This window comes from Leuresthes tenuis, unplaced genomic scaffold (genome assembly GCF_036924035.1).
Source record: "Leuresthes tenuis unplaced genomic scaffold, fLeuTen1.0.hap1 SCAF_12, whole genome shotgun sequence".
NCBI classification, from domain to species: domain Eukaryota; kingdom Metazoa; phylum Chordata; class Actinopteri; order Atheriniformes; family Atherinopsidae; genus Leuresthes; species Leuresthes tenuis.
This window is the reverse complement of record NW_027325366.1, coordinates 27,983,073-28,009,647: the sequence shown is the minus strand read 5'-3', so window position 1 is coordinate 28,009,647 and position 26,575 is coordinate 27,983,073. Positions and strand designations below refer to the sequence as shown.

The 26,575-nt window shown below is 39.4% G+C and overlaps 1 protein-coding gene across 1 annotated transcript in view; it reads left to right on the top strand.

Moving 5' to 3' along the window:
* Positions 1-15,941: 15,941 nt before the first annotated feature.
* The window catches only part of ccdc80 (coiled-coil domain containing 80), a 23,319-nt gene continuing 12,685 nt past the window's right edge, over positions 15,942-26,575 (top strand). Inside the window, exons 1-6 of the mRNA XM_072397366.1 lie at positions 15,942-17,328; positions 17,410-17,607; positions 18,476-18,933; positions 20,858-21,187; positions 23,620-23,776; positions 26,194-26,330. Of these exons, the coding sequence (XP_072253467.1) occupies positions 16,641-17,328; positions 17,410-17,607; positions 18,476-18,933; positions 20,858-21,187; positions 23,620-23,776; positions 26,194-26,330 (1,968 nt within the window). The 5' untranslated portion in view covers positions 15,942-16,640. The remainder of the gene's footprint in view (positions 17,329-17,409; positions 17,608-18,475; positions 18,934-20,857; positions 21,188-23,619; positions 23,777-26,193; positions 26,331-26,575) is intronic.

The window sequence follows — 26,575 nt, the reverse complement described above, 5'->3', positions numbered from 1 at the left end:
AAAGCAGATCCTTAGAACCTGCTTTGAATGTGTTGAGCCTCATGTGAACTGGACACAGTTAGACATGATCTTAAAGTTAAGTCAAATTTAGTCAAATATTGTTCTTAATTGGTTGATTTGAAATAAAACAGTTTTTAGATTTATGATATAATTTTCATACCAAAAGTAATGCATTTAGACAGATTTTTCAAGTGCAGCCACACCAGTCATAACTTTTCCCACTGTGTAGCAGCAGCTTTATCATCTGTGCTCCAAAGGATACAACTTACTGCTCCAGGATACCTCTACCTCCCAGAGGACCATGACAATATAAAGTTGATGGCCTATAGGCTGTTTTCTTATAATTCTGACTCTGACTCCACAGAGTAGAACAAAGAACAAGCTTCCAGCTGTCTTAGTGCTAGAAAAAAAAAATCAGTTGTTGCTGTTAGTTCAGTGAAAAAAAATGTGAGCTGTGCCCATTTTTGTTGCCCTGACTTAAGCATTCTTAGTGAAAATGGTTTTGTGTTCCCTTTGATGCCAAGCTTAGTATAGTGCACAGTCACTTGAGCCAGATGTTAGAAAGTGTTTGTAAGTTTTGAACTAGTGTAAAAAGTGCTTAATAGGAATTAAATGGTTCCTAGAACCACAGTCTTCTGGATAGAGACCTGGGATCTTATATGGAAAATTTGCCAGACCCTCTCCGCCAGTCCTGGTGTCACCACTGCTGATGCTCCACCACCATGGACTTCATCTTCCACATCTGTCGAGGCTGTTTTTTTCAATCTGCGATTCTCAAGCAGAATTTTGTTTTTCTGTGATACAAAGATGTGCAAGTTACTAAAACATCCATTAAGGAGGCTGAATTTGCAAATCAACTTGGTTTTCTTTACGCTCCTAATAGGTATTTCATGAATGAGAGCCCTGGATATTTCCTATAGTTGAGGGAGATTCTCACTTGTTGTAATTTGTGATGTCAACCCTCATTGTTCTTCTCAGTTAAGAGGAGCTGTTAGTGTAACATTTACCCAACACACTCAGAACCACACCAAATATTATCATTTATTGTTATTTTTTATTGCAGTTTAACGTGAGGGGGTGGCATCACTGCACCACATATTAACAATGTAGAAATGTTTCCTCTCTCAGTAATTTAAGTTATTATCAACATGTTCCCTAAATGTTGATCAGTACCTTTTCTGTGGAAATGTCTGTCAGAATAAAAAGTTTAATACTGAACCCTTGTGACTCATCAAAATTACTCAGTTACACGTATGAAGCCATTTTTCAATATTTACTCTTTCATTTAAGCATCCAGCTGTCGAGTGCAATGCTGCTAGTGTCTACTGTAAGAAAAATAATCAGGATTTATGGTAAGGTTCCTCTATGGTCCTTGGATGAACATTCAGCTGTGTCTGCTGATCCATTTAAGGCCCTGAGCATGTGTGTGTTTGAGTAAGTGCGTGCACAACTATTTTTAGTGTAAGAAGAGCTATAGTCAGCTTAATTCTGCCTGTGGGTCTGATCTTTTATAAGATCTTTAACCTGGTATTAGGGACCCATTCATCCATCTCCAGACATCAGAGATGTTTTGGTGCCCGGTGTCCTATGAGCAGCTAGCCGCAGGGAGAACTGGCACCAGGAGACGTCGGCTGGGGTGAATGAAGATGCTGAAGAAATCTGCGCATGCTTAGTGTGAGAGCAAACATTTCAACCCTAATCCCCACCAAAGCAAACTTGACCAACAGATATGCCAAGGCCTTGGGACATTGTGCAGCAGACTGGGTGTTAATAGCTCCCTCTACTTCCTCAGACAGGTTAATGTGCTCCAATGGCTCAAACAAATGAGAAGATTTTGGCAGCTTATCAATAGAGAAAAGTGTTGATGTTATTTTCCCTGAGTCTGAGCAAAGGTACAGAGGGTACAATTTTATTTTTACCATATGTGAGGTAACGCCTGTTTTCATGTGGTTATGCATGCAGAGGAGAACTACCAAAACTGCAGCAACAGCTGTATGCTTATGCTCATTTTTCAGTCATCAATCCCTGGAATGTGTGGAGGATGCTGTCAGCTAAAAATAAGACTCATAAACAGATAATTGGCAGACAGAGTGCTTAGATTTACTGTATATGGGTACACTGGACTTTTACAGGATTTATCAAAAAATTGGAATTAGAATGAAGGTCAATCTGAAGGAAAGGGCTCACTTGCTACATTCTGAAAATATGTTGTGAATATGGAAGAAGAACTGTAGATGTGAAAGCAAGCTTAAAATCAGTGGGCTGAAGAAAAAAACACAAGGATCCATAATGCATGACATCAGTCAACTCTAGCCTAAACATACCAAGCTTAGTTTTACACATTACTATAAACCGATAGACTTGATTATTTCTACGTTTTGTTTAATTTGTAATCACTATTTGCTGTTAGTTGCACTTCCTGTTTGATCAGGTTCAGGCATTAGAAACTACTTGGTTAGGGTTAAATAAAACATCATGACTTGTCGTAACATAAACCTTTGCTCAACATTTAGTGTTTTAAAGTAACAGGTGTCACACTAAAAGTAATATAGAGGTCTAATATGGAGGTAAACTGGCACAAGTACAACGTTTCATGCAAATTTATCACTGTGACTGTCTCACTGAATACTTTGATTTCTTCCACGTGTGGTTGCACAGGTACAGTATGTATGAGAACCTAAAGGCCTGGTTCATAAGAAGATGGGGCACTTGGAGTTTTTTGTACCAGGAACTGTGCATGAAGGGAATGTTATTCTAAAGCCTGGCTGTGGAATGCTCTATTCAAACATTATAGACTTACCCACACACTGTACTATGTTCCCTTCACATGCTGATTGAAAACATCAGGGTGGCTTCTCAGTACTATAAAACTATATCTGTTGTTAATTTTTGCTTTAGTTTGTTGCTTGCTTTGATTTGTAGAGAGCATGAAAACTGTACATGTCTGAGAGTGTTTATCTAACCTCATGTCAGAGAGTATTTGTCGGCATACATATTTATACAGCCTAATGTAGCAGCCATAGACAAGCCCCAGCTCTCGCATGAAAGAGATTTTTGATTGTGATTGCTGTAATTCAAATGCTAATTGTTGAGATTTAAAACTATTTGATGTCTTTTCTCACATGGAAATGCACACATCTTAACTTCACCTTGCCGATAATCGACTGTTGGAAACATAGAGAGTATGTCAGAGATGGTGCTGAGGGAGGACCCAGATGCAGAACTTCAACGAAAACACTTGATTTATTTAAACAAAGACAAGAACAAAAGCCGGATAACAAGAACTAAACTGTAGAAAACTATAAAACAAGACTATGACCGCAGAAACTAAGAGGCAAAACCAGACCTGACCAAATCTGAAAAACATGAAACCTGTGGCAATGAACTGAGGGAAACCTGGAACTAAATACTGTGGGCAGGTGATTGGTGATGGGGTGCAGCTGTGAAACAAGGACAGGTGACTTGAGTGAACCTAATGTGACAAGGGAAAAAACATGAGAAGAAATAAACCTAAAACTTGAAAACAAGACAAAAACAAAACTCAAAACATGACACTGTAGACATCATTGTGCTCTATTGAACCCTGAAGTGGTTCATGATGAACATGCTGAATTATGTTACTGTGGTCTGTGAGAAAGACACCCTCTCATAGGCCTTCATTTGACCTACTTTTTAATGCATGAAGCTTAAATGTTAAATGAAAGCATAAATGTACAAAACAATGCAAATGGTGTGATCATTTAAAACAAAAACAAAACAGGTTTTTGAGTAGTCTTCACTCGTTAAAACAAGTCTAACTAAAAAATGAATTATCAATGACCTTTATACAAGCATTGCAACAATCGTGAGATTTGATCTTCTACAAGTGCTCTTTGCATGAAGGATGGAGAAAGAGAAAATGTATAGACAGAGCGCAAGAGTCAGCTCTGAATCTATTTTGGCAAATGCTTGGACACACTGGGCTGCACCAAATGAAGCAGCCAGTATTTGGGAGTGTTTACTTATGAACAAAGAAAAGCGCTCAATAAGGTCCATTTATGCTTGTTTGCAACAGACAACTGTAGATATTATAGATCCAAAGCTGATCCTATTATAGTGTTGATCAGCATCAGCATACAGAAGGAGTTTGCAGTCAAATCCCCACTACCAGGACAAAATTGGTGGCAATACAATTGTGCGCAGAAAGACTTATTTCCATCTTCTCATAATGATTTTTAGTTCATGTGATCTAACTAGGGTCACACGAGTGAGTGTACGCAGTGAAATTAGAACAACTGCTGGTTTGTGTATCCTCAGCTGTTCATGTGCATATCTCCAACTGAATATAAACTTGACCTAAGGTGCTGTAACTGGAGGAAAGCCACATGATCTACAAACATGATACTTGGATTCAAGACGATGTCATTTTTTTGTTTGATTAATATAATTTCATTTTCATTTGTTTTTTGATAATTTATTTTCTTTTTAATTGATTTTTCACTCACTATTTGGTTAGGTTTATGTTTGTCATCCACTTGATTAGGTTCACAATTCTCTAAACTACTTTGGATTCAGAAAAGATCATGGAAACAGAGTTTCTCTACATTTCATGTCTCTTTGAATCTTATGCTACAGTGGTCCTATTCATCCTTTCTTTTTCCATACCTGCTTTATATTGTTAGGGCTACAGGTGTCAGGAGCCTGTCCCAGCTGCTACTGGGCGAAAGGCAGGTTAGACTCTGTCGATGGATTTGTTTTCTGACATTTCTGATGACTATGCATGCCATATATTGGCAGCTGTGGCTCAGTGGTTACAGTGGGTCGTCTAATAACCAGAAGGTTGCCAGTTAGATTCCCACTCTCACCACTCAAAGACAGCTGGAGGGGTGGCAGTCCATCTCCTTGCCACAGCCAAGGTGCCCTTGAACAAGGCACCATACCCCCATGCTCCCCGGGCACTGTGATTGGTTGCCCACCACTCCAGTGTATGGCATCTGTCTCCATGAGTGTGTGACCCTGTGCATGTGTGTGTTCAACAGGTGCCAACCTGGATGGGTTAAGTGCAGAGGAGAAATTGTATGTATTTCCCTGTACATGACAATAAATCATATATATAAGATATTGTTTTTATGCTTTATATAAAACTTCTACTACTACTTCTGTAGTTTTAGGTTTCCTAAAGTTTTTTCTGGTTTAACTTGAGCTAACATGAGCTAATTATGAGTTATGAGCTAACAGTACCATGAACTCTAGCGGTGCAAACAACACATAAACTTCTTATTATCTAACAGCAAGATCTAACGATAGATAATTAAATGATTATTTGGTGTGACTCCATTTAAAGATTTAAATCCACAGAAGTGCTTTTAATACTTCATATTCTGACAGCTCAGTCCCATCAGTTATTACCATAACCAATAGGAATGATAAAAAAAGTAAAGAATTGTTGTGTTATGATCTGTGTTTTTTTTTAAATGTTTTATGAAATTATGAGCCACTTTCATGACTCCAGATAACCTTGAGATGATCATAGCCCATGTGGTGGTGATGTCTCATTTGAATGTCTATCATATCAACTTTTGATGGTACTTTTTGTTAGGTTTTATTCCTGGTTTCATTACCTTTGTTCAGCTGCTGTTGTATGTTGAGTTAGTAGCTGCTTGAGTTATCATTTAGGAGCTGCATTTCTTGTTATGTTTGGGTTCTAGGTCTTGGTTCTAGTCTCTGTTTCAGAGTTTGTTTTTTCTGTCACCTTTGCTCTTAGATCACAATGTCATCACCAGTTCCTTGCTGCTCATCATGCATCCACTCACTTAATCACCCATGAACTTTTGCAATATATCAATTCTTACAATCTTTTACAATCACAAAATGAACTTCTTCCGGAGCCAGATGCTGATTTCAAGTCCTGTGTCTTCAGTTTGTGGTGTTTCATGCTGTACTATAAATGTAAGCTTGGTATTTCTCTCACCCTTTTTTTGTTTTAGAGGAAACTCATCCTCTGACCTACAGCTTTCCATGTAAGGGAGGTTTCCCCCTTCCTGTTGACCATGACCTTCACTATTGTTTTTTTTAAACCACTTAGAAAAAAGAAATCCCTTCCTCAAACAGAGGAATCCTTGGTTTGGTTGTTATTAAACCCACAGGACAGATATAGAATGGCTGGGATATTACTCATTCAAGAGGTTTTTCACCACAGGAGCTTTAGGGTAGCCCACACTGAAATGCATGATCAGACCTCAGGGACTGCCCCTGTTGGACCTCTTTCATGGCTATTATCAGAGGAGAAAACTGTATCTACTTTGGCGCTTGATTCTGAATAAAGTTGAAAAAATTCCCACACTTATCACAGTTAAAGTGTCTTGGCCAATAATTCTCAAAGCTTTCTGAATGTCTGTCAAAGATTTTCTTGGAACAAAGGCTGATTATTATATATTTTCACTCATTTTCAGTCCAGTCCTTGTACCTGAGCATTTTCAGAGGAATACATTTTTTTTGTTGTTGTTTTTTTGTTGCCACTAGATCACTGATCTGTAAATCATTCAAGCACAAAAAAGGCACCTAACTCAAGTGATGAATCAGTGTTGCATCTACATACAGAGAACTTGGCAAAGAACCAGTTTTAAACTGTATTATTTGTTATTATTGAAGCAGTGTGGGATCATCTCGACAGAGAATGGAACAAAAGGCAAGCTTTTTATAGCAAAAACTAATTATGGCAGCTTCCTCTTCAAAGCACTTAGCAATATAAACAAACTACCCAACTAAAACTGACAAAATAGCTCGACTTATAGTTTGCTTACATTGATGATACAGTTAGTTAATAATAGCATTATTTTACCATAATTTTTGGATGTTAAAGTTATACAAACTTGTTTTTGCCTTATATACTGTATTTCTATTCATGCTTAATTTTGAAAACTTTTATTTGCTGTATTACAGAGTTCTGATTAATAATAGCAGAGCTGCACACTAAATTGTCAAAATTCTTCTCCTTTTACACATGGTAAAACCATAAGAGGAGCAAATATTTTATGTGAAATAGTCAAATGTCTCACTTTCAACATTTTATGTTATCTATGCTCCATTGTGAATAACACATTGCTTTATGAGATTTGCAAACCATTACACTGAGTTTACATTTTATTGCCTACGTGCTTGTTTTGGATTTGAAAGGTTTTCCAGGCTTTTAAAGGCCAGCATAATCAAGATACTGTCTCTACAGTAATCGCAAGTGACGCATGTGATTGTGACCTCAAATCTCAGTGAACTACCATCTTGCATCATAGTCATGCAAGCATGAAAGTTAATATGATCTGAGGGTATCATAAATATACTGGAGCTAATGGGAACACAATGTGAGGCTAGAAGAATTTGGAAATAAAAACTGCTGTTTGTAATGTGAAAAATAAACCTGAAAAAGCTACAGTAATTTATCCAAACAAAGACAACTTAATAAATTAGATTTAGAAATCAGGAAATGTCCTTCTTAATCACAATTAAACAAGACTCAACCATCTTAGAGAATTTTCACATGTAGGCTTTTATTAAAGATGTATATCAAACATGTTTGACCTCAGAATTCAAGGAAAACATCCGCGATCCATCCTGGATTGTTGTTGGATCTCTTCACAATCCAATATAGCTGTCATTATCATCTTCATCTATGATCTATTAGATATCTGTTATTTCCTTCCTCCAGTCATGGAATGCCAATTTTGATATGCATTTGGATTAAGAAACATTGAACTGTGTGTGTATCTCTATCTGGCTTGCATTCAAGGTTAATAGTCCCACTGCTTTCCCAGAATGGAAGTCTGCAAGTCATTATCCAATCTGTGCCGCAGTGTAACTAAAAACAAGGCCACTGAGTACAGAAACAGCTCACACAGCCATATATTTCATACTAATTTGTAGTTCTTTTTACTCATTTACTTATCATAAATATTCTTCAGGATATGTCCTTTACTCCTTGGTAGCATTCCACAGGGAACATTTCTGATCAGGTAGCCTAAAAAAAATTAAGTAATTTTTTACAGCTGTGAAAAACAAGAGGGATTTTGATACCTCGTTTAAAAAATGGAAATCATGCAAGTTACTTTTCTTAAAGGGAGTCCCTAGTCAAGGTGCCAAAAGCTTCCTTTTCCCAGGCTCCCACTGCACTAAAACCATTAACATACCAGTAACAAAACTTCACATGGAATTGATTTTGGAGATGTGGTTTCAGTGTGTCGCTCTGATACACAAGATGAATCAGGCAGCATTCTTTCCCTTGTCTTTATGCAAAGCTAATGCAATGCAGGAATGTGCTCTGTCCCGCTGAGTTTGGGGATGCAGCCTCTGCTCCACCCACGTGAACACGTTGCTACAGCCATCTGAGCAGCAGCTTTTCTTTGGTTGCTCTTTGACAAGAAGCACAGGGCTGTCAGATACTATTAATTGTAAGTTGCTTTTACATTTGAGAGCAGAGGTATGATATTATTGGTCATCATTCTGGGGCTTCACCGCTTGGGTTTTGTTTAAACATTTCATCAGAGCTCAGCTGAAGGATGTTTCAGCCGCTTTATTGTTTTTGTCTTCAGCATGAGAATGTTGTAGACAAATGACAAATTTATCTTTAAAAAAAACTTACAGATTAGCAACCTCATAGACTTAAAGTGTTGGAAATTTTGTTTTAATGAATATGTCTGTATACAAGATCTTTACCAATACTGCATTGATAACGTAAGAGAGAGCTGCCAAGGTTAGTCAACAACAATGAGAAGAAATATTTGTCCACACAAGACTTATGACGTTCAAGACATCAAAAACATACATTCACACACATACACACACACATAACATACCACAAGCTAATAAGTATGAGCTTGGCTTCAAAGAGACCAGGAAAGGACTAGGATTAGGAGAAATATTACACACAGAGAAATGAATTTGTGGTGTGAAGAGAACTTGTGTAGAACTGAGCTGGTGTGCTGCTGAGTAACTCATTTTACCTATCAATTTCTAACTTTAGGTTCACAGCGCTGTATTACAGAGTATTACAAAACTAGAATCAGACATTTACCACTGGGGTATGAAACAGGAACAAAAACAAAACATAAAACCTAAAGATCTGCTACTAGACTAAGTCATATTGCACACAGAATACCGCATTTCACAGTGACAGGGATGGTAAGTCCAAAGACAGAATTTCACCTTAACTATTAAATTAAAAAAGAAGACTATTTTCGGTGTAAAGCTGAAGAACAGTGAGAGCTCTGTTCTATCATTAGTGCATCTTCAGTCCTGTGTACTGATGTCCTGGTAGGCTTATGGTCAAAATTAGGGGGCTCCACAAAGTAAATCGTACCAGATATCAATCCCTCAATGTTTTGGCTTCTAGAGCTTTTGGAGCAGTGATGGCTGCTTTTTCTCCCTGGTTCTCTGGATTTGTTGTTGTTTTCTTTTGCTGCCATCCAGCACAACTTTTAAAGTAATGTATTTCAGTGGGATGTCTGCTTGTGTGTTCAGCACATTTTGTGTGTTTTGCTGAGGAGGTTCGGTAACCAGTTATCCATGAAATAGATATTTTGATGCGATACGTTACTACAAGGTCAGTTTGAATGCAAGCCATTGTGCTTTCCTAACCTTAACCATCTTCTCTTTAATGCCAAGACGTCTATTTTTTAAAACCTATCCACAACCAAGAGGTTTGTAATGAGGAAAACGGCAAGAAAACAGCGACTGAATGCAAAAACCAACTTTTTAAAGTGAACTTACTTGAAGGCACTAGTGGTTGATCTTGACTTGCCCACTTGGCAGTCGAGGGTTCTGCCATTACATGTAATGCAACAATCAATCTGTGACCATTTCAGGAAATTGTTTTTCGCAATTTTCATGTTCAGGAACGCAACAGCAAAAATTGTTTCCGTGGACATGAAAGATTGGAATAAATTCACATGACTATATCCTGTTTTGTTGTAAGACTGGTTTGAAAATACATTAAATCAACTAGTAACTTTTCAGAAAACACATTTCCATGACACAACCTGCAAACTTGACATTAATGACTTTTTGAACTTTGACAATCCCCCCGCCCCAAGTATTTAATCTCAGGTTCACTTTTAGATGAGATCTTTCAATGATATATCTTCTTCTGAAGGCCCCACATGTTAAGCTCATTAGCTGGTGAGTCATGGCCTGGGCAGCACCATGTGGGGTTTGACTCAATCTGTCTTTGCACACCAGAGGCCCTAAGATGTTTGTCCCAAATGAAAAGCACCCTAATGACATGATGAATGGCCTTAGCCTCACGGGGCAGCATTCAGGGAAATGGAGTCATGGCCTGGAGGTCATCAGTCCAGCCTGGTGCACACATGAACATAATCATCCTAATATGCACCCACATGCATCTGCAGGTTAACACACTCAGGGGCTGCCTAACTGAGGCAAAGCTCACGGAAAAAAACATTCACACATGTCAGAGGGCACACTGTCTGCTATGTAACTAAAGAAACCAAAGGGTCTTCAGAATGGTGACAATCCTGTTTGGTCAACTGGGGACTGAGAATACGTTTAATGCATTTTCTGTTCTCTGGAAGTATTTTCATGGGCTCAGGTAGTTTTTAAAAGCAATGTTTCCAGCTGCCCAAATTCATATTCCCTCAGAGTTTCAATGTCATGTGCGGAAACCACTTTAAAAGTTTTCCAGTGGCCAGAAGTATGTATTTGACCTTCTTTTTAAAGTGTGAAGGTGTGTTTTTACAACATTTTCAAAGGCTTTGATGACATGATCATGACCTCAAACATTAAATATCTGCCATGTTTCTGTTGAGGTCTGATTTCTTCAGTGATTCTAAGGTGTAAACAGAAGAACAAAACCAGAACAAAGCAATATTTCAGAAAACACAAAAACAAGAACAAATTAAAACAACCTTTTAGAAAACAGCTCCATCCTGAATTGGCTTAATGGAAAATAGATGAATGGATGATTTAATCTGAAATTTATGGCTCAAACATACCTTTCTGTTGGTACCACGCAAACGCATGTCTATATGCTACATCTACATAGTGTGTTGCTGAATTTGAGGTGATGGTTGCTCTTGGTTGTGTTGATGCTATTGTTGGTCTTTTAACTTTGCTCTGCTGCGGAAAAGACAGAAGATCTGCTGCTGGACTGAAACTAAGTGTATAATGAAGTTTGCCCATACAGCAGTTGTTTCTGCTTTTCAACTATGCTTCACTGCTATTTATCGTTTTTTTTGGGGCTTCGACTTCTTTGTTATGAAGACAGTTGTTGTCGGCTCCTTTTGGATCATGAATTAGGTTTCAGGCAATTTGTGTATTTCATGCTGAAGAAGCACCAAATGTGAGCGTTCACTTTAGTTGTGTTAAACTTGTTCAGTTGTACATCCCTCTGGTTTTGTATGATTTTGTTTTAGTTTGTGCTTTCTCAGATGATGTGGATTTGGTCAGGACACTGTGTATTGTTCAGCGTTGGCTTGATTTATACCTCAGGAATGCCGTACTTTCTCTATTTATCCCTCAACAAGACAGCCTTAGATACTGGAAGAAATACAGCGGTTCGCCATTCTTCACTAACCTCTAATTTAAGCTGTTAGTACAAGGTGTGCACAACAAGGGTATATGATCTCTACTTTTAGCAAAACCCTTGTGGTAGGGATTAAGTTCCACACCCAGAAGTCACACTTACACAAAGTAGATTTAAACATCAAAGACACGCTTGTCCTTTCACATGCACATTAACCTCGTGGAAAAAAATAGATGAGCAAATTAAAACAGAGGACACGACCCAGAAATAACAATACTGAGGCTGAGAAACATTACAGCATGAAACAAAGATCAAGTCGCTTGTGTCTGACTGGCATCAACCTCTACATGCTACTTAGTCACATATTTTTTGTTTCCTTCCTGCTCTCCTTCACTAATTGATGCCATATGTGAATCGTAAGTTTATCTTGGCTACATAAGAGCCACTTATCTCCAGCAGGTCCTCTCTTTCAGGTGCTTCCAACTGAACGCTTCGTACGACTACTTCTGAAGTTGCTTGTATGTGTTGTTGCTTTCTTCCCTTAAATGTGTCGTGGTCAATCAATGGCATGCCCTCTTTTTTCCCCCAACTATGAAGAATTCTTCCAGTGAGTGAAAATGAGTTTTGCTTTATCAGTACGTAGCCATGAGATGTGTGTAACGTAACTGTTTTCCCTCTCATTGACCCGCCAGTGGGCTGTTTAAAAGAGAGAGGAAGCTGAAAGGTCAGCAAGCAATGTGAAAGGTCATTGTGTTTATGAATACCGCTCTGGAAGTAAATGAGCTACATCAACAAAAATTCACTGGGGCCAGGATGTCACTGTAGAGTGAGACTCGTATTTCTGTCAGGTTGGTTGGTGTGTAACAGAGTCAGTGTTTGTGATATCTTTGAATATCAGGTGATGAGCAGGTTTTTCTCCTTATAAGTGATGGTTGGGCTCCTAATCTAACATACGTTTCTGTGATATCTAACTGCAGCTAGATTATTTGTTGAACTAAGGGAGGAAGAAACGTCGATGTGTAGCCACATTCACTGAACCCTGCATGTCTTAAAACTACACATGTAGCAGGCTGCCATTCACCAACACACCACTCACTGTTTTATAAGACACATGAGAATTATCAGGGACCTTTTGAGCTCTAAATCTCAGAGAGATCTCAAGATGCCAATGAACTTTCAGATGTGTTACACTCCCCACAAAAGACTTTGAACAGAACATGTGAGACACAGATGGCTGTAATCTCAGTGTGGGATGTTGAACTCTGTGAAAAGCTCTCTGAATTGACTGAATGAAGACTATGCTGTGCTCTGTTTCATATTACATGTCCTAAACAAGAGCAGTTCACGAAAGACACAGAATGCTGTCTATTTGTGTGTCTCCAGACACATTATTTGTGAAAGGTCTTGAGCAGCCATTCTTTTTAATATTTTGCTTCCAAGCAGCCATACTTTCTTGAACTCTTTAAAGGGATCTTGAGCAGTTGTTCCCCCGGGCTTTCCGAATCTTTCAAAGCTTTTCTTTAGATATTGACTGCTTATTCACTCAGTGTGAATAAATGATCAAACGTACAGTCACTGAGGGCAGATACACATAACGTCTGACCGAATAAGTTAAACAAATAATGTTGTAAACATTAGAAAATGAAGAAACACATCATTCAGCTGACTGGTTAGTTGTAGCACAAGTATTTATATTCAACGTATGTTTTAAATACACCATAAAGCTCTTCTATGACTTTCCCTCGTCTATATACAAATGAATGTGGATGTGGATGAATGTGCTACTTAAGTTTGATGGACGTTAGTCTGAATGGAAGAAAGGTCTGTAATAAGGAACCATCTGGATGAAAGTCAGACACATCCAGCTGGCAGTCCTGTGGCTGATTTGAGGACTGTGGCGATTCCTCATACTATGTGTAATTACAGAGTAAATCATGGAGACTTCTGTGGAGACTCAGAAAAGAATATGTGCAACTCTCATCGCCCTGTGTAAAGCTGCCATTATGACAAAAGATTTTGCAAGAATCACACGAGCTTTTCTTATCATCTTCATCGGCAGGGACACTGAAAGTCCTGATGCTGCTCTTTAACAGCTGAATAGCAGTTCAATGGCAGTGCTGAGGGGAAAAACACAAGAAAAACTCACATATTAGGAAAGACAAAAACAAAACTGAAAACACAACAATATTTCAGGAAACTTAAGATCTCATGTGTTCTCATTTGTTGTTTTGGGAAATGTTGAAGAGTTTATGGTTCTGTTGAGTTTTGACATCTTTCTTGGTTAAATGTTTTTTCAAATGTGTTTTTTGGTTTTGTTGTGGTGTTACCTGTTTCACTGTTGTGCTTTGAGTTTTTGGAACTTTTGTGTGTTCGGCTTGACGTTGTGCTCTCTGAAGTTCAGCTAAATTTAGCTGTTGTTGCTATGATGATGATGTTTATAATAATGACACTTTATTGTCAGATAAACCTGAAATTCTTTTTGCAGCAAAGGTGCTCATTTGAAACATCACACAAAGAACAAGATTAAAAAATTATACATACTTTAAAAATACCCAACAATCATTTTTCTAAAATCTAGAACTAAGTACCTTATTCAGTTTTAGAACTGATTGGGGCACAGATGATTGTATCTAACAACATTAAACACTGGAACCTTTACTCTTAGGTTCGGGTTTAAAAAGAGCACATTGTTGTGGATTATCCATTTCTTTGCTTGTGGGTTTTTGGACACAAGTGGGCTTTATTTGACAGTAGGTAGACATGAAAGGGGGCAGAGAGAATAGGGGAAAATGTGCAACAAAGGGCCTCAGGCTGGGACTCAAACCTGGGCCACCTGCATTGAAGAACTGCTGCCTCTGTACATGGGCCACTTGGTTAACCAGTTGAGCTAAACAGTGCTTTAATGCTTGTGGGTTGAGGTTCCTGTCACATGACACTGACACTGCCCTACACATTGCCATTTCAAAATTCATTCAATTTATTTTTCATGCACTTCATCCTGAGGACAGGGTACACTCAAAGGAAAGCAGTATATAGGGCTGACACAGAGACAAACAACCACGCATTTTCACACTCACTCCTATGATCAATTCAAACATGCATGTTTTTGGATTGTGATATTTGAACCTTATTGCTTTGAGGCCACAGAGCTAACCTGGTTGAACCTGACCAGAGCACCATACATGCCTGCCCCGTTAAGACATTTATTTTTATATTGTAATATTACCACATTTTCCACATCTGAGAAAATATAACATGTTTTTTTTGTTTGTGTGTGTGTTTTTGTTTCAGGTTTTCTTGTTTTTCTGCTTTACTGTTTTGTTGTTGAGTTTGCTGAAATGTTTTATTTATTGTTGTGTTCTATTAATTATCAGTTTTTGTTTTTTTCCTGTTATTATCGATGTTGTATTTTACTCCTCAGACGGCTCCATTCTGAGGAATCTGCATGCAACGCTGACACACTAAGTCCATCACTGTTTTCCTGACATGTTGCTGAGAGCTTGTCTGGCTCTCACAAGATGGTGTAGATAAACAGGTGACGTTTTTTGTTCCTGTTGGCAGTTAGGAGAAAGAAAGAAAGAACAGAAAGTATGTGGTCCAGTGGTGAAAAGCAGCTCGACTGAGACAGTCAGACTGGGTGTGTGCAGAGTGGCTGGTTTACAGTGAGACCACTCAGGAGCATTTCTGATTGTTTTTGCTTTCATTTTATAAAAGGATTTGTCCATTCTAGCTGCTTCAAATACAGTGTTACATCACACCATTGATAAATAGCCAAGCAAAAAGTGAACATAAGTGATGAAACTTCTGTAAAATATTTGAAAAAAATGTAAAAAGCTGTATTTCATTCACTGAAACAGCAGCTGTAGTTTAGCACATGCAGTATATGATATGCCTTTGCCTTTGAGAGTGGATGTGGCATAGACTCAGTGGTTCACTTTTCCTTACTTGGGCCTTAATTACAAGCCAAACTGGGAAACTTTTTTGTAGAAAAAGGAAAATCGCTGAATTTAAAGGGTCATTAAAAGAGCAAAAACACTCTTTATGTTATTTTGGCAACAAACGTATTACAACATCATTCATATGGATTTTTATCGTTCGTATTTAAAGGATAAACGATCAACCTCACAGTTTAGCCCATTTTAAAGTTAATAGTGTTTGCAAAGTTTCTGCACGCAAAATTAAGGACATGATTTTGGGGTGTTTAGCTCTTGGCTTCAAGGGAGGAACTTGTTGATTATGGTCGTTTCTCTTCTCGGGAAACTGGCCGAAACATTTCTACTTCCCTCCATATTTTGAAATGTAACAAGTAACTTCAACTTCTATACTTTAATACAAAGTAAAAACCTTTCCAGCGAGATCACTTTTCCACATCTGTAGAGAAAAGGGGTGTTGCTGAGTGAACTGGTAACCGTCAGTCCCGGGGCAGGTCCTGACATTGTGTCGCCAAGAGTCCGGAGGCTGAGGTTTGTGTGGACAGTTCTGGGAAAGCCTCCAAAGCTCACATTTGCCAAAGGGGAACCTGGGAAGAGGCAGAGACACTTTTTTTCCCCTGTGCAGTCCCAGCGAAAGGTTTGCAAGCTTCACAGTGAATCCTTCCTTCCTGCGACCAGAGGATCCTCTCACAGTCTTCTGAAAGTAAACAATGCCTGAGGATTAATGGAAAGTTAATGAGTTAATCTGGTGTAAACAACAATTTTTGGCGATCTGACGTGGTCTGAAACTTTTCCCCGAAGGACCCAATTAATTGTCTGCCGGTTTTACGGAATAATTCAGTTCCTGATGTTTTGTTTATAAATGATAATCCACACTCATGTTCCTCCTGATAGACTTGTGAACGGAAGTGCTGCTAGAATGAAGTTTTGGATATAACTACGCGCAATAAACTTCCCCTCCTGTTCGCCTCGTTTGCCAAATAGAGAGCAGAGGTGGATTTCCTCCATCAGCAGAAGGCATGCTTTGAAAGGTATATTTACAAACGTATTATGTGGCGATCCTGCGCACCGTTCGTCTTCATCTGGAATTAATTGATTCACATCAAATGTTCTAAAGACGTGACCGGATCGAGGCTCCACCACTGAATCGTTATCTGGATCGTGAGTGATTAGCCTACGTAGTTTGACATCTCATCATAATGAGGGCATTTGTTCTCATTTTAGCTCTAGTTTATCTGCTAACCTGTACCGAAGCTGACAAACAGACTCGTCTCCAGCGGGTGCAGCTGTACCGACGCGCACGGATGAGACATGTCCAGCAGGGCTCAACAGACAAGGAGAGACTCTATGAGCGCCTGCGCCCAGGATTTAGCTCCGCGATCTCTGTGCACAGTTCCAAGAGGGGAGAAAACGTGCAGGCTGATGAGGGTGTTTCTGCTCCCGTCAAGACAGGGGCTTTACAGGGCAGGAGAGCAGGGGGGCACGGTTTGGTGCCAAGGAGAGGTATAACCGGACAGATTGGCTCGCCTCGTCAGTTGGACAACCGACAAGATGAGGGTACTCCAGGGGCGAGAGCCAGGATCACCCGGATGCCCAACAGCGCCGGGTCACCAAATCTGCTGGCCAGTTTTGCGGGAAAGAACCGGGTCCTTGTGATCTCTGCGCCCCACGATTCAGACGGCTACTACCGGCTGATGATGTCTCTCCTGAAGCCAGATGTGTACTGCGAGCTGGCTGAGAGACATGTCCACCAGATTGTGATGTTTCATCAGGAAGGAGAGATGGGGGGCAAAGTGAGAAGGATCACCACTGAGGGGAAGGTGATGGAGGAACCGCTGGATACAGCACTCATCCCCAGACTAATGAGCTTCCTAAAACTGGAGAAAGGTGAGTAATGAAGCAGCACGTGGATGGGAATATAAAATCCCCTTCTTACCCCAGCCTAACTGGTGTTGTCGATTCCTGCAGGGAAATTTGGGATGGTCCTGCTCAAGAAAACCCTTCAGGTTGAGGAGAAGTATCCCTACCCAGTGAGATTGGAGGCCGTGTATGAGGCCATTGACCAGTCACCCATGAGGAGGCTGGAGAAGCTTCGCCAGAAAGGCTTTGTGCAGAAGTGTAAAGGAGCAGGTGTGGAGGGTCAGGTGGAGGAGGGCACATACACAGGTGAGTCACGTTTTTAACCAGTTCTTCATTGTTTCTTAAAAAGATCTTTTTAAAAGCAGTATTTAATTGTATTTATTTGCTTGGACTATTGATCTCTTTTCATGAAAATAAGCATTGAGAAAGCATCCTCATCCCTCAGCTTTATCTAAAACTTATTCACAGTAACAACAGTCTCCACAGGGGTTGTTTCTGTAGAATTGGTGTGTTAAGTACTGGACATACTTTCGGGAAAGAAAGACTGATACTAAAGCTCTTTTAAACTACTCACCTAACAGTGAGCTGCACAGACAGAGCTCCACTTCGATTAAATTGTAGTGTTGGCAGGGTCATTGAAACCATCTTCTGAGAGTGGACGGTGTCATTTGTGGATGGGGTGGCTTTGGTTAAGTGTGAAGGAGGATTCTTGGATTATTTTATTCATCACAGTTTGGCCATTACGGTATAAGAAAGTCTGACTGTGTATCTAATCAAATCCATGGGCTGAGGGTGCATTCACGGGACATGCAAGACATTTTTGACACGTTGTAAGATGGATGTATTACAAAAGGCAACTTGAACAAGATTTCTTAAAATTGGACTGGCCCAATCTGAGACAGAATTGTCAGGTCAGTGGAGTGACTGGAATTAAAGGGCCCAGGCAATAAAACTGGTGCTTGAATATGAGAAAACAGCAAGGAAACCTGCCACGACAAAGCAGAAAGTACTCTTAACTTGACCGTATCTGCCCTGTAGCAGTTTAGCTTTACAGCATAGCATGTAGAAATTTTAGTGATATGAAGCAATACCCTTTTCATATGAAAAACATATTTTAGAGGTGATCTTGTGTCCAACTATCTGTCTCTGTTTATGTGCTGAACACCATCTGTAGAGAGAAAAATTGTGAAGATTCTAAGAAAGCCCTCACAGACCTCGACAACAGCTGCCGCAACCACCGTCACAACAACTACAACCACCACCACTACAACAACGACCCAACCCACAACTACAACAACCACCACAACCAAAGCAACAACGACAACCAAAGCTACAACAACCACCAAACCCACCACTACCACCACCAGAAGAACCACCACCACAACAAAAAGACCTACCACCACACAGAGACCGACCAGAGCCCCGACCACAGCACTGTGGCTCCCAGCTCCGAGAACCACCGCTGAGCCATACTACTACAACCACAGAGAGAGGTACCCGGCTAAAACCACCCCGGCTGGAGACAACCGCACTGACAAGGAGAACAGAGATCCACTCAGCAGGAAGCTGGTTCCCGTCACACACAAACCCTCCAAGATCAAGCCGACCAAGAAGAAGAACGGGCAGGAGAAGGTAAATCAGGGGAATTTAGCTAAAGGGTTCAAGAATAGTGTATACATTTAGAAATGTTATTTGATTTCTGTATTTAGACTACAAAACATTTGGAAAACATTGATACCAAACCAAACTTTAAAGTCCCAATGAAATCAATAATAGTGTGTTTTTACATGATCTTTCTCACCAATTCCAATTGCTTTACAATAGACATTATAAAAAGAAATGTAATTAAGCTTTTTAAATGGTATTCTAGAGTTTTTAATTTCTTGAAAACAACTTAGAAATGTTCATGAGTAGACCAGCCTTCAGAGTGCGCATTCTAATTTAGTCCCCAATTACAGGCTTTATTCAATATAGAATTTCAGCAGAGTTGATATGGCACGATGTGCTGTGACTGATCAGGCCAGTAGTGCAAATCAGTCAGAGTAAGAAATAAAGGCTGGCTACAATATTAGCCCATCAGGAGGGGGCGGGGAAGCACGGCAGGACTATTATTAGAATCATCACGCAACAAACAAAAAGCATTACATTTTTAGAACTTTAATCGATCGGTCTTCATTAAGCATTTGTCTGTCAGAGTAACATATTATTATCTTACAATTGTGCCAGGAAGGTGTCTGTCCCACATCACTTTTAATTTGATATGGTGCGGGAAGTATTAAGTGTGTAATAAAAACTTAATGTTGTAACATTAACACCTCATTTGCACTAACTTGTGTATTGAATCTGTAATTCTGTTTGATATCTGAACAAGACTCCCCTTTGTCTATAATGTAAAAAGGCAAGAGTAATAATATAAAAAGAGAAGCAAGTAGGTCGGTTGACCTGTGTGTGGTCAGATTTTTGAAAGGCATTATTGAAAGATTTATGAATCACTGTGCATGCTACTCAGCCTTTCATCATTTAATACATTTATTGATACGTTTTATGGGGTTTTCACTTGAATGAGTTTAAAAAGTGTTGCTCAGTTTAACTTTCTAGCTACTTTGTTTCTCCAACTTCCTGCCACAGATTTCTCCAAAATAACTGAAAAAGTAAAATGTTTCACTGTACTCGAGGCAAATTCCAGAGGTAAAAAAAATCAAAAGGGGAAGTTTTGCACACCTGTTGGAGATTATAGGGATTCCCATAGGAATGAATGGACTTCCTACTGACTTGCATTCGAACACACGGCTCGAAGTGTTTGGGTGCATCCTTCAAGATTTCGTTTTGAGGCAAAAAAAAAGTAATAGCAGAAAAAATATGATGTCATACTAATGACAAGTAGAGGCCTACCTCTAATAAGAGCCTGATACCCTTTGCAGTCCAAGTAAATAACACCTTCAGTCTTTATTTGAGACAGACAGCTTTCTGGTAGCTATTTCAGGGGAAACGCAAATGGTGAGCAAGTATGATTCTCAATTTAAATCCCTTGAGCTGTGACAATATTTTCTTACCAAAGTGTCACTGCAGAGGTCAATATGCAACACACTTTAGTCAAAGTGTGTTAAGTGCAACAGCGGACAGACTTTGACATTTTTTAAGCTAAATATCATCAATTCTTATATTTTCTCGAGAAGAAAAAACCTTTCTTTCTTTGGGACTATTTGTTTTTAAACATGTTTAGTAAAGCACATTTTGAGACACTGCATCTTCTTTAGAAATATATAGAATTAAAAATGTTATGCATGACTTTTTCCTCATTTTGACACTTTGAACCTACATCTCTGACAGCAAATCTGAAGCAGTTGAGCATATCTTGTGTGTAAATTATGCGTATATTATTTGTATGTGTCTTTGGTTGGGGTTTTTTAAAGTGAAGCATTACCTCTGCTGGATGTGACACATTAACTGTTAATACTAACAACCTAATCAACTAATGATAATATACTGGGTCTTGAAACGTAAAGTTGGTAGAATCATCATCATATTTAATAATGACATATTCTTCTTTGTGCAGATGTTGACTAAAGATTATGTGGACAAGTATGAGCCCAGCAAGCCAACCATGAGCAATCCAGAGGAGACGGAAACCTTCCCTGAAATCAGCTCCACCAAGAAGGTCAAGAACAAGCACGATAAGCATGACAAAAAGAAGAAAAAGAGTGACAAGGCTGCCAAGAAAGCTGATAGGAGAGGAGGAAAGCATGGGGGGAAGAAAAATGGAAAAAGTAAAGTAAAGTACCCAGAAAAAGAGGACTACCTGAAACCCACTAAAAAGCCAACGCCCCCTCCGAAGGGCTCTCTGGCCTCCTTTCTGGATTACTTTGAGAATAGGAGGCGACTGCTGGTGAGGGCATGATTTGATATTCACATTTCATCATTAACTTACTACCTCTCACTGAGGCTTCAGCCAGAGAGAGAGCTAGGTTCTTAGGCACAGCACCATTTATTAAGCAGTATAGATATATAAACTACCAGCACACATTCACTGTTAATGAATAGTTCAACATTTTGAGAATGGTTTATTTGATTTGTCAAAGAGAGCCCTACTTCATTTCACAGAACTTCACACTCTTGTGTCTCTACTATGATTTTGTTAAGTGTTGAGGCTGAGCTTGCTACAAGGTTTTCTGCTTGTTGGACTGTCCAGACAGCACTAGTGTTTTACTTGTGAAGTCTAGTGTATTTTATTATTTGTCCCCACCATTTCTTGATTAAATCCAACACACTTGCCCTCTGCTCTCGCATTTTATGCTAAACTAACTAACTGGCTGCTAACTGAAGCTTAATGTTATAAATCATCTCATCCAAAGCCTAATCCTTTTTTAAAGTAGGTTTTTCCCCTCTTTGGTTTCAAAAGTTAAAACTTTTTTTTAAAAATTGTCCACACAGCACTGTTTGAAAAAATCTCCATCTGCATAAAAATGCAGACTCAACTCAAGCACTCTCAAAGGCATTCAACACCCAAAAGGAGACTTGGACAAAGTAACACTGCTGTGATTAGTGATTAAGGTGTTAAGATTAGGATGAGTTTTCTCTCATCCAGTGTTTCATGGCAAATTGGAGCATCATATCCACTGCTACTTATCAAATTCGAAGAACTGGCTGTTAAATAGCAAAGATGCATTCTGACATGAAATGGAAAAAGTCTCCCAGTCTACACCTCGACACTGCAAACTGAAGCACTTTTCACACAGTACGTTCAAGGCTGAGCTGATGTGGCTTTGTTACACTTTGTCAGAGTACAGGGCCGTAATGGGAGGTTGAAGTTGATGCGCCACGGATATGCCTCTAAGCTGGCAGTGGAGGTAGTCACAGAGCCGAACTGACTCATGAGTGATAGGCTGAGCTTGCATGGCACAACACTTTGCTCTAACCAGGCTAGAGCTGTCAATTCTATTCATGAAATTTGAACATCTGTTCATAGGTGGGGAAACTTTGAATCTCAGTGACCTGCTCAGATCTAGAAATTACAGTCTCTTAAGTGCTTCAGTCTGTTAGCTGCATAGATGGATGCATAAAACTGTTAGAAGTAGTTTCACTTGTGATCCAGTAGAGGGCGCTCTAGAATTAGCTTGCTGTGATGCGTACCCAGCTAACCTCTCTGTTGTGTTCTGTTGTTTGTTAAATTGCAATGAAAATGGAGAAAACTAGTGAACAAACACGCTGTGAATGTCTACCATTTACACATAAATGGTAGAATAACAAAGACATGGTCGTTTATGAACATTGTATAAAGCTATTGTCTTGCCTAACAATGTCAACAAATCTGCAGTCTCACCTACTTCGTGGCCACCCAAATGGGGCAGAGTAGACACCTTATATGAGCAAGTCAATATCAGGTTTTCATTGTTGTCTGACTGCCTGCTGTTCAGCACATTCAGCTACAGCAGACTCTTTGCTAGAGGCTCATACAATTACCCTTACTGACAAGATAGCTAGATATATATGCAAAGGTATTTTTGTACATGGGAAGGCTTTCGTGTTTATTTAAAATTGTTCAAACTAAATTTTTGGAAAAAGTCACAATATAAACATTGTGACATTTCATTTTCTCTATTTTGCAAAAATAAAGCAAAATTGCATGTGAAAATCTTCATGTGTTCATGTGGGTGAGGCCTAACTATTAGCAAGAAAAGAAAAGAGCATTCACACACAAACTATCCCTGTAAAACAAATTATCAGCACTCGCCAAACAGTTTGACATGATAGGTGATAGGAACTAAACGCCAGTATAACAAAGTGAACAATAGAACTGTCTGGAGAATTCATCAGATTGTACTGAAGGAAACACTTGACTTCCAGCTTTCACTGACTTCAGAGGTTTCTGTCAAAATGAGTTGTCAAGGTGGACATTCTCAAAAAGAGACTTTGCTTGTTTTAACAAAGTTCTGAAATTGTTGAAAGTCAAAACAGTCTCACCATCTGGAAAAGTATTTTTTTGTGGATTTTTCCTGGCCAACACAACAGTAAGCACCTCTGTGCTTTGTTGGAGACAATCCTTCACTATTTTCACACTTTTGTTTGAAATAGTACTGTTTCCTTAAAATCACAGTGTTACAAGTGTCCTGCAATACTGTGCATCGATTCTCCTGCCAATGGACTGCTTGCACAACAGTGTGCTAACAGACTGTGTGTCTCTGTTTTGCAGTTAGAACAGATTCTTATCACAGCACGGCTGTGGGCTGGCTAGGAAAATAAGCTCTGCAGCACTCTGTGTATGTATGTGTTTTATTGACAATACATGATATTCTACTATCCATAACTCCCCCTCTGCAGCTGATAACATCCCCGAGTGAGGAAAACAGCATGTATGTTCAGCAGAGGGATGAGTACCTGGAGTCAGTGTGTGAAATGGCTATCAGGAAAGTCTCTATCATCAGCATCTTTGGCTCCTTGACCAACTCCACCATGAAAATTGACCACTATCAGATAGGTAAGTACTTCTATGTGCAGTAGTACAGAAAGCTTGAAGAATGTACTGGGTTGTGCAGCTGTGATCTTGTTAATCCATGATTGTGTAAATGCTTTGCCAGGCCTCCAGTGGTCTTACAGTTGCAGAATCATGCGTCAGCTTTGACCAGTAGTTCATGTCTCTTTGAATTTGCAGAATATGCACAGCTGTTTCTCTAAAATGCCACTAAAACTTAAATCTGTAATTTGTTGATTTATTTGAACCTTTATTTAGGAGTCCTAAGAAATTATTTGCAGCAACACACTCAGTGAATTATATAGAGTCATGTTTTCCACTATGTTCTATTGGCTTTATTTTAATGGTTTTGGAACAGAGGATACTAACTGTAGCCGTTCTTCCTGAATACAAGGTTTCAGTTGCTCAACAGTCCTTGATTGTTGTCTGATTCTCCTCTTCATGATGCTCCATACATTCAGGAGGAGACTGATCTAGACTGTAGGCAGGGTCAGTAGAGCACACACACTTTGTGTCTATGAAACCACACTGAAACCACATGCAGAATGAGGTCCTCCCGGCAAATCATGTCACCTTGATGGTAGCATATGTCTCTCCAAAATTCCAATATACTCCTCTGCATCTATGGTAACTTCACACAAATGAAGTCATCCATGCCGTGGACACTGATGCACCCTCCAGACCCCCACGACCCTGAGTAAGATTAAGCTGGTATAAAAAATGGACGGATGGATGAATGGGTTTGGAGTTTTATACTTTGAAGTGCTCCCCTTTACTCTCTCCATTCTGCTTCTTTCAACTTAGTTTTTCTGTACAAATTACACTGTTACACTTCCACTGTGGTTTAGTTGTAATATAGGAGCAAGTTTTCAATAAGAAGGATGATGAGTTCAGAAACTAAGTGCAGGAGTGTGTAACACATATCTGGAGAGGAAGTGAATCATAGCCAGGAGACAGTACATACCATCCTTATACATCATTCTGAACAAGGGGTTAAGTCTGTCTCCTGAGGGGCTAAAGTGCAAGCTGTAGATGGTTAAATCATCCCACCAACACTCACTTAGTGCAGTGTGACTCCTTATTATGGAACTACTTACAGCTTGCTGAAAAGCAACAGAACCGCTGCTGTTTTTATGAGATGTGCTGCGTCATTTGTGTTTGGCAGCTGTCTCAATTTTATGGCTGTCTCAAATCCGAGGCTTTGGTCATTGTGTGTTAACTTCACGACAGTCAAACCCTCTTTATGAGTCTGTCACTCTGCATGACTACAACGTTTTATCTAGATGGAATGCCGGAAAAAGGGCTGAGGTGATGTGAGCCGCGTCCACCTCTGGTTCGGCTCCGTTACAGTTTTGTTCCACTTACTGGCTGGAGGGTCAGTGTGTATGTAGCAGTGCTTGCATTGCTCATGCTGTGCAGACATAAATATATTTACACAGCCACATTGTGGTAACATGACTCCTTTTGGGAAGAAAAATCAAGTTCTGATGATGTAATTTCTAAAATTTTAGCCTTGGTTTATGGTTGGGTTTAGGTTACGGTAAGGGTTATGGATAAACAAGTATAAGTCATGGTTAGTGTTGAGGTTAGTCAGTGTAAAACATTGCTAATGCATGTGAACACAACTGGTTCTTTCTGGTGTTGCCTCTCTCAGTTAGAGTGAATGGTTGATGAAAAGCATGGGTTGTCTGTTGGTCACATTCAAGTGTGTTTTCCGTATATTTCTGTATTGTGTTGTTTGGCTTTTTGTCGGGTTTTCCTGATGTGATTTCTCATGCACATTACACAGCAGAGAGTGGGTGAGCCAGCCACTAAAATTCGCTGTTCTGTGGTTTGTATGTTGTGCACACATCCGTGGAGGGAGGGGCGATTAAAGGCTTTTGCTCTGGCCTGTACAAACGCCAGCTACAGTATATTTGTAAGGCATCCAATCCTGCCAGATTTCAGTGAATAAAAGCTGCTCTTTGTTGAGTTTGTCCCTGATTCACTCTACATGTTTCCATCGTGCTCTTCACAACAAAGTCATTCATTATCGTGTCAGACACCTTTTTCAATGAAACACTGTTCTGAAGTCAGACAGGACAAGCACAGTTTGCTCTTATTATGTTTTATTTGATTGGAAAACACATGTACATCATGTTACTTTTAGAAATCAGACACTTATGTGCCGTTATTACAGTTATGTAAGAACTTTTTATGTGACAATTGCTAGTCTCATGGACAATATGTGTTGTCATATTTCATTTAATTTTTTATTTTAAAGCACAATATGGAAACATTTCATCAGTTGTCTAAATGCCCAGCATAATAAAAGCTCTGACTCTCTGAAGACATTTAGTCAAAAAAGTTTCCTACATTTACTTTCAGGGGATAAAAGTCTAAGTACGTCACTAAATCTGACTAATTTCTTTTCCTTTTTTCAGAGAATGATAAGCCTATGAAGGGTCTTCGTCAGGAAGACCTGGTAAACCAAGACCTGATTACAGAGCTGAGGAAAGAGTTTGAAATGACGTACGATGAGTTCTACATGGTCCTCACTGACACCGATATGAGAGTCAAGGTCGGTACTTTGCTCTATTTAGAGGGACTATAACAATATTTTGACCGAAGGAACCGTTTTTAGGAATATGTTGTTTTTTGTGGTTGGAGGGTCCTTTAATCAGCTCCCTCAATATCCACTCCAGATAGATAGATTCTAGATTTTGAGTGATCCAGCGAGAAGAACTCAGTGGAGATAAATCGGACCTTGGGCTGAAATTATCTGCCACATCTCCATAAACATTGATTTCATTAATTTATTTTATA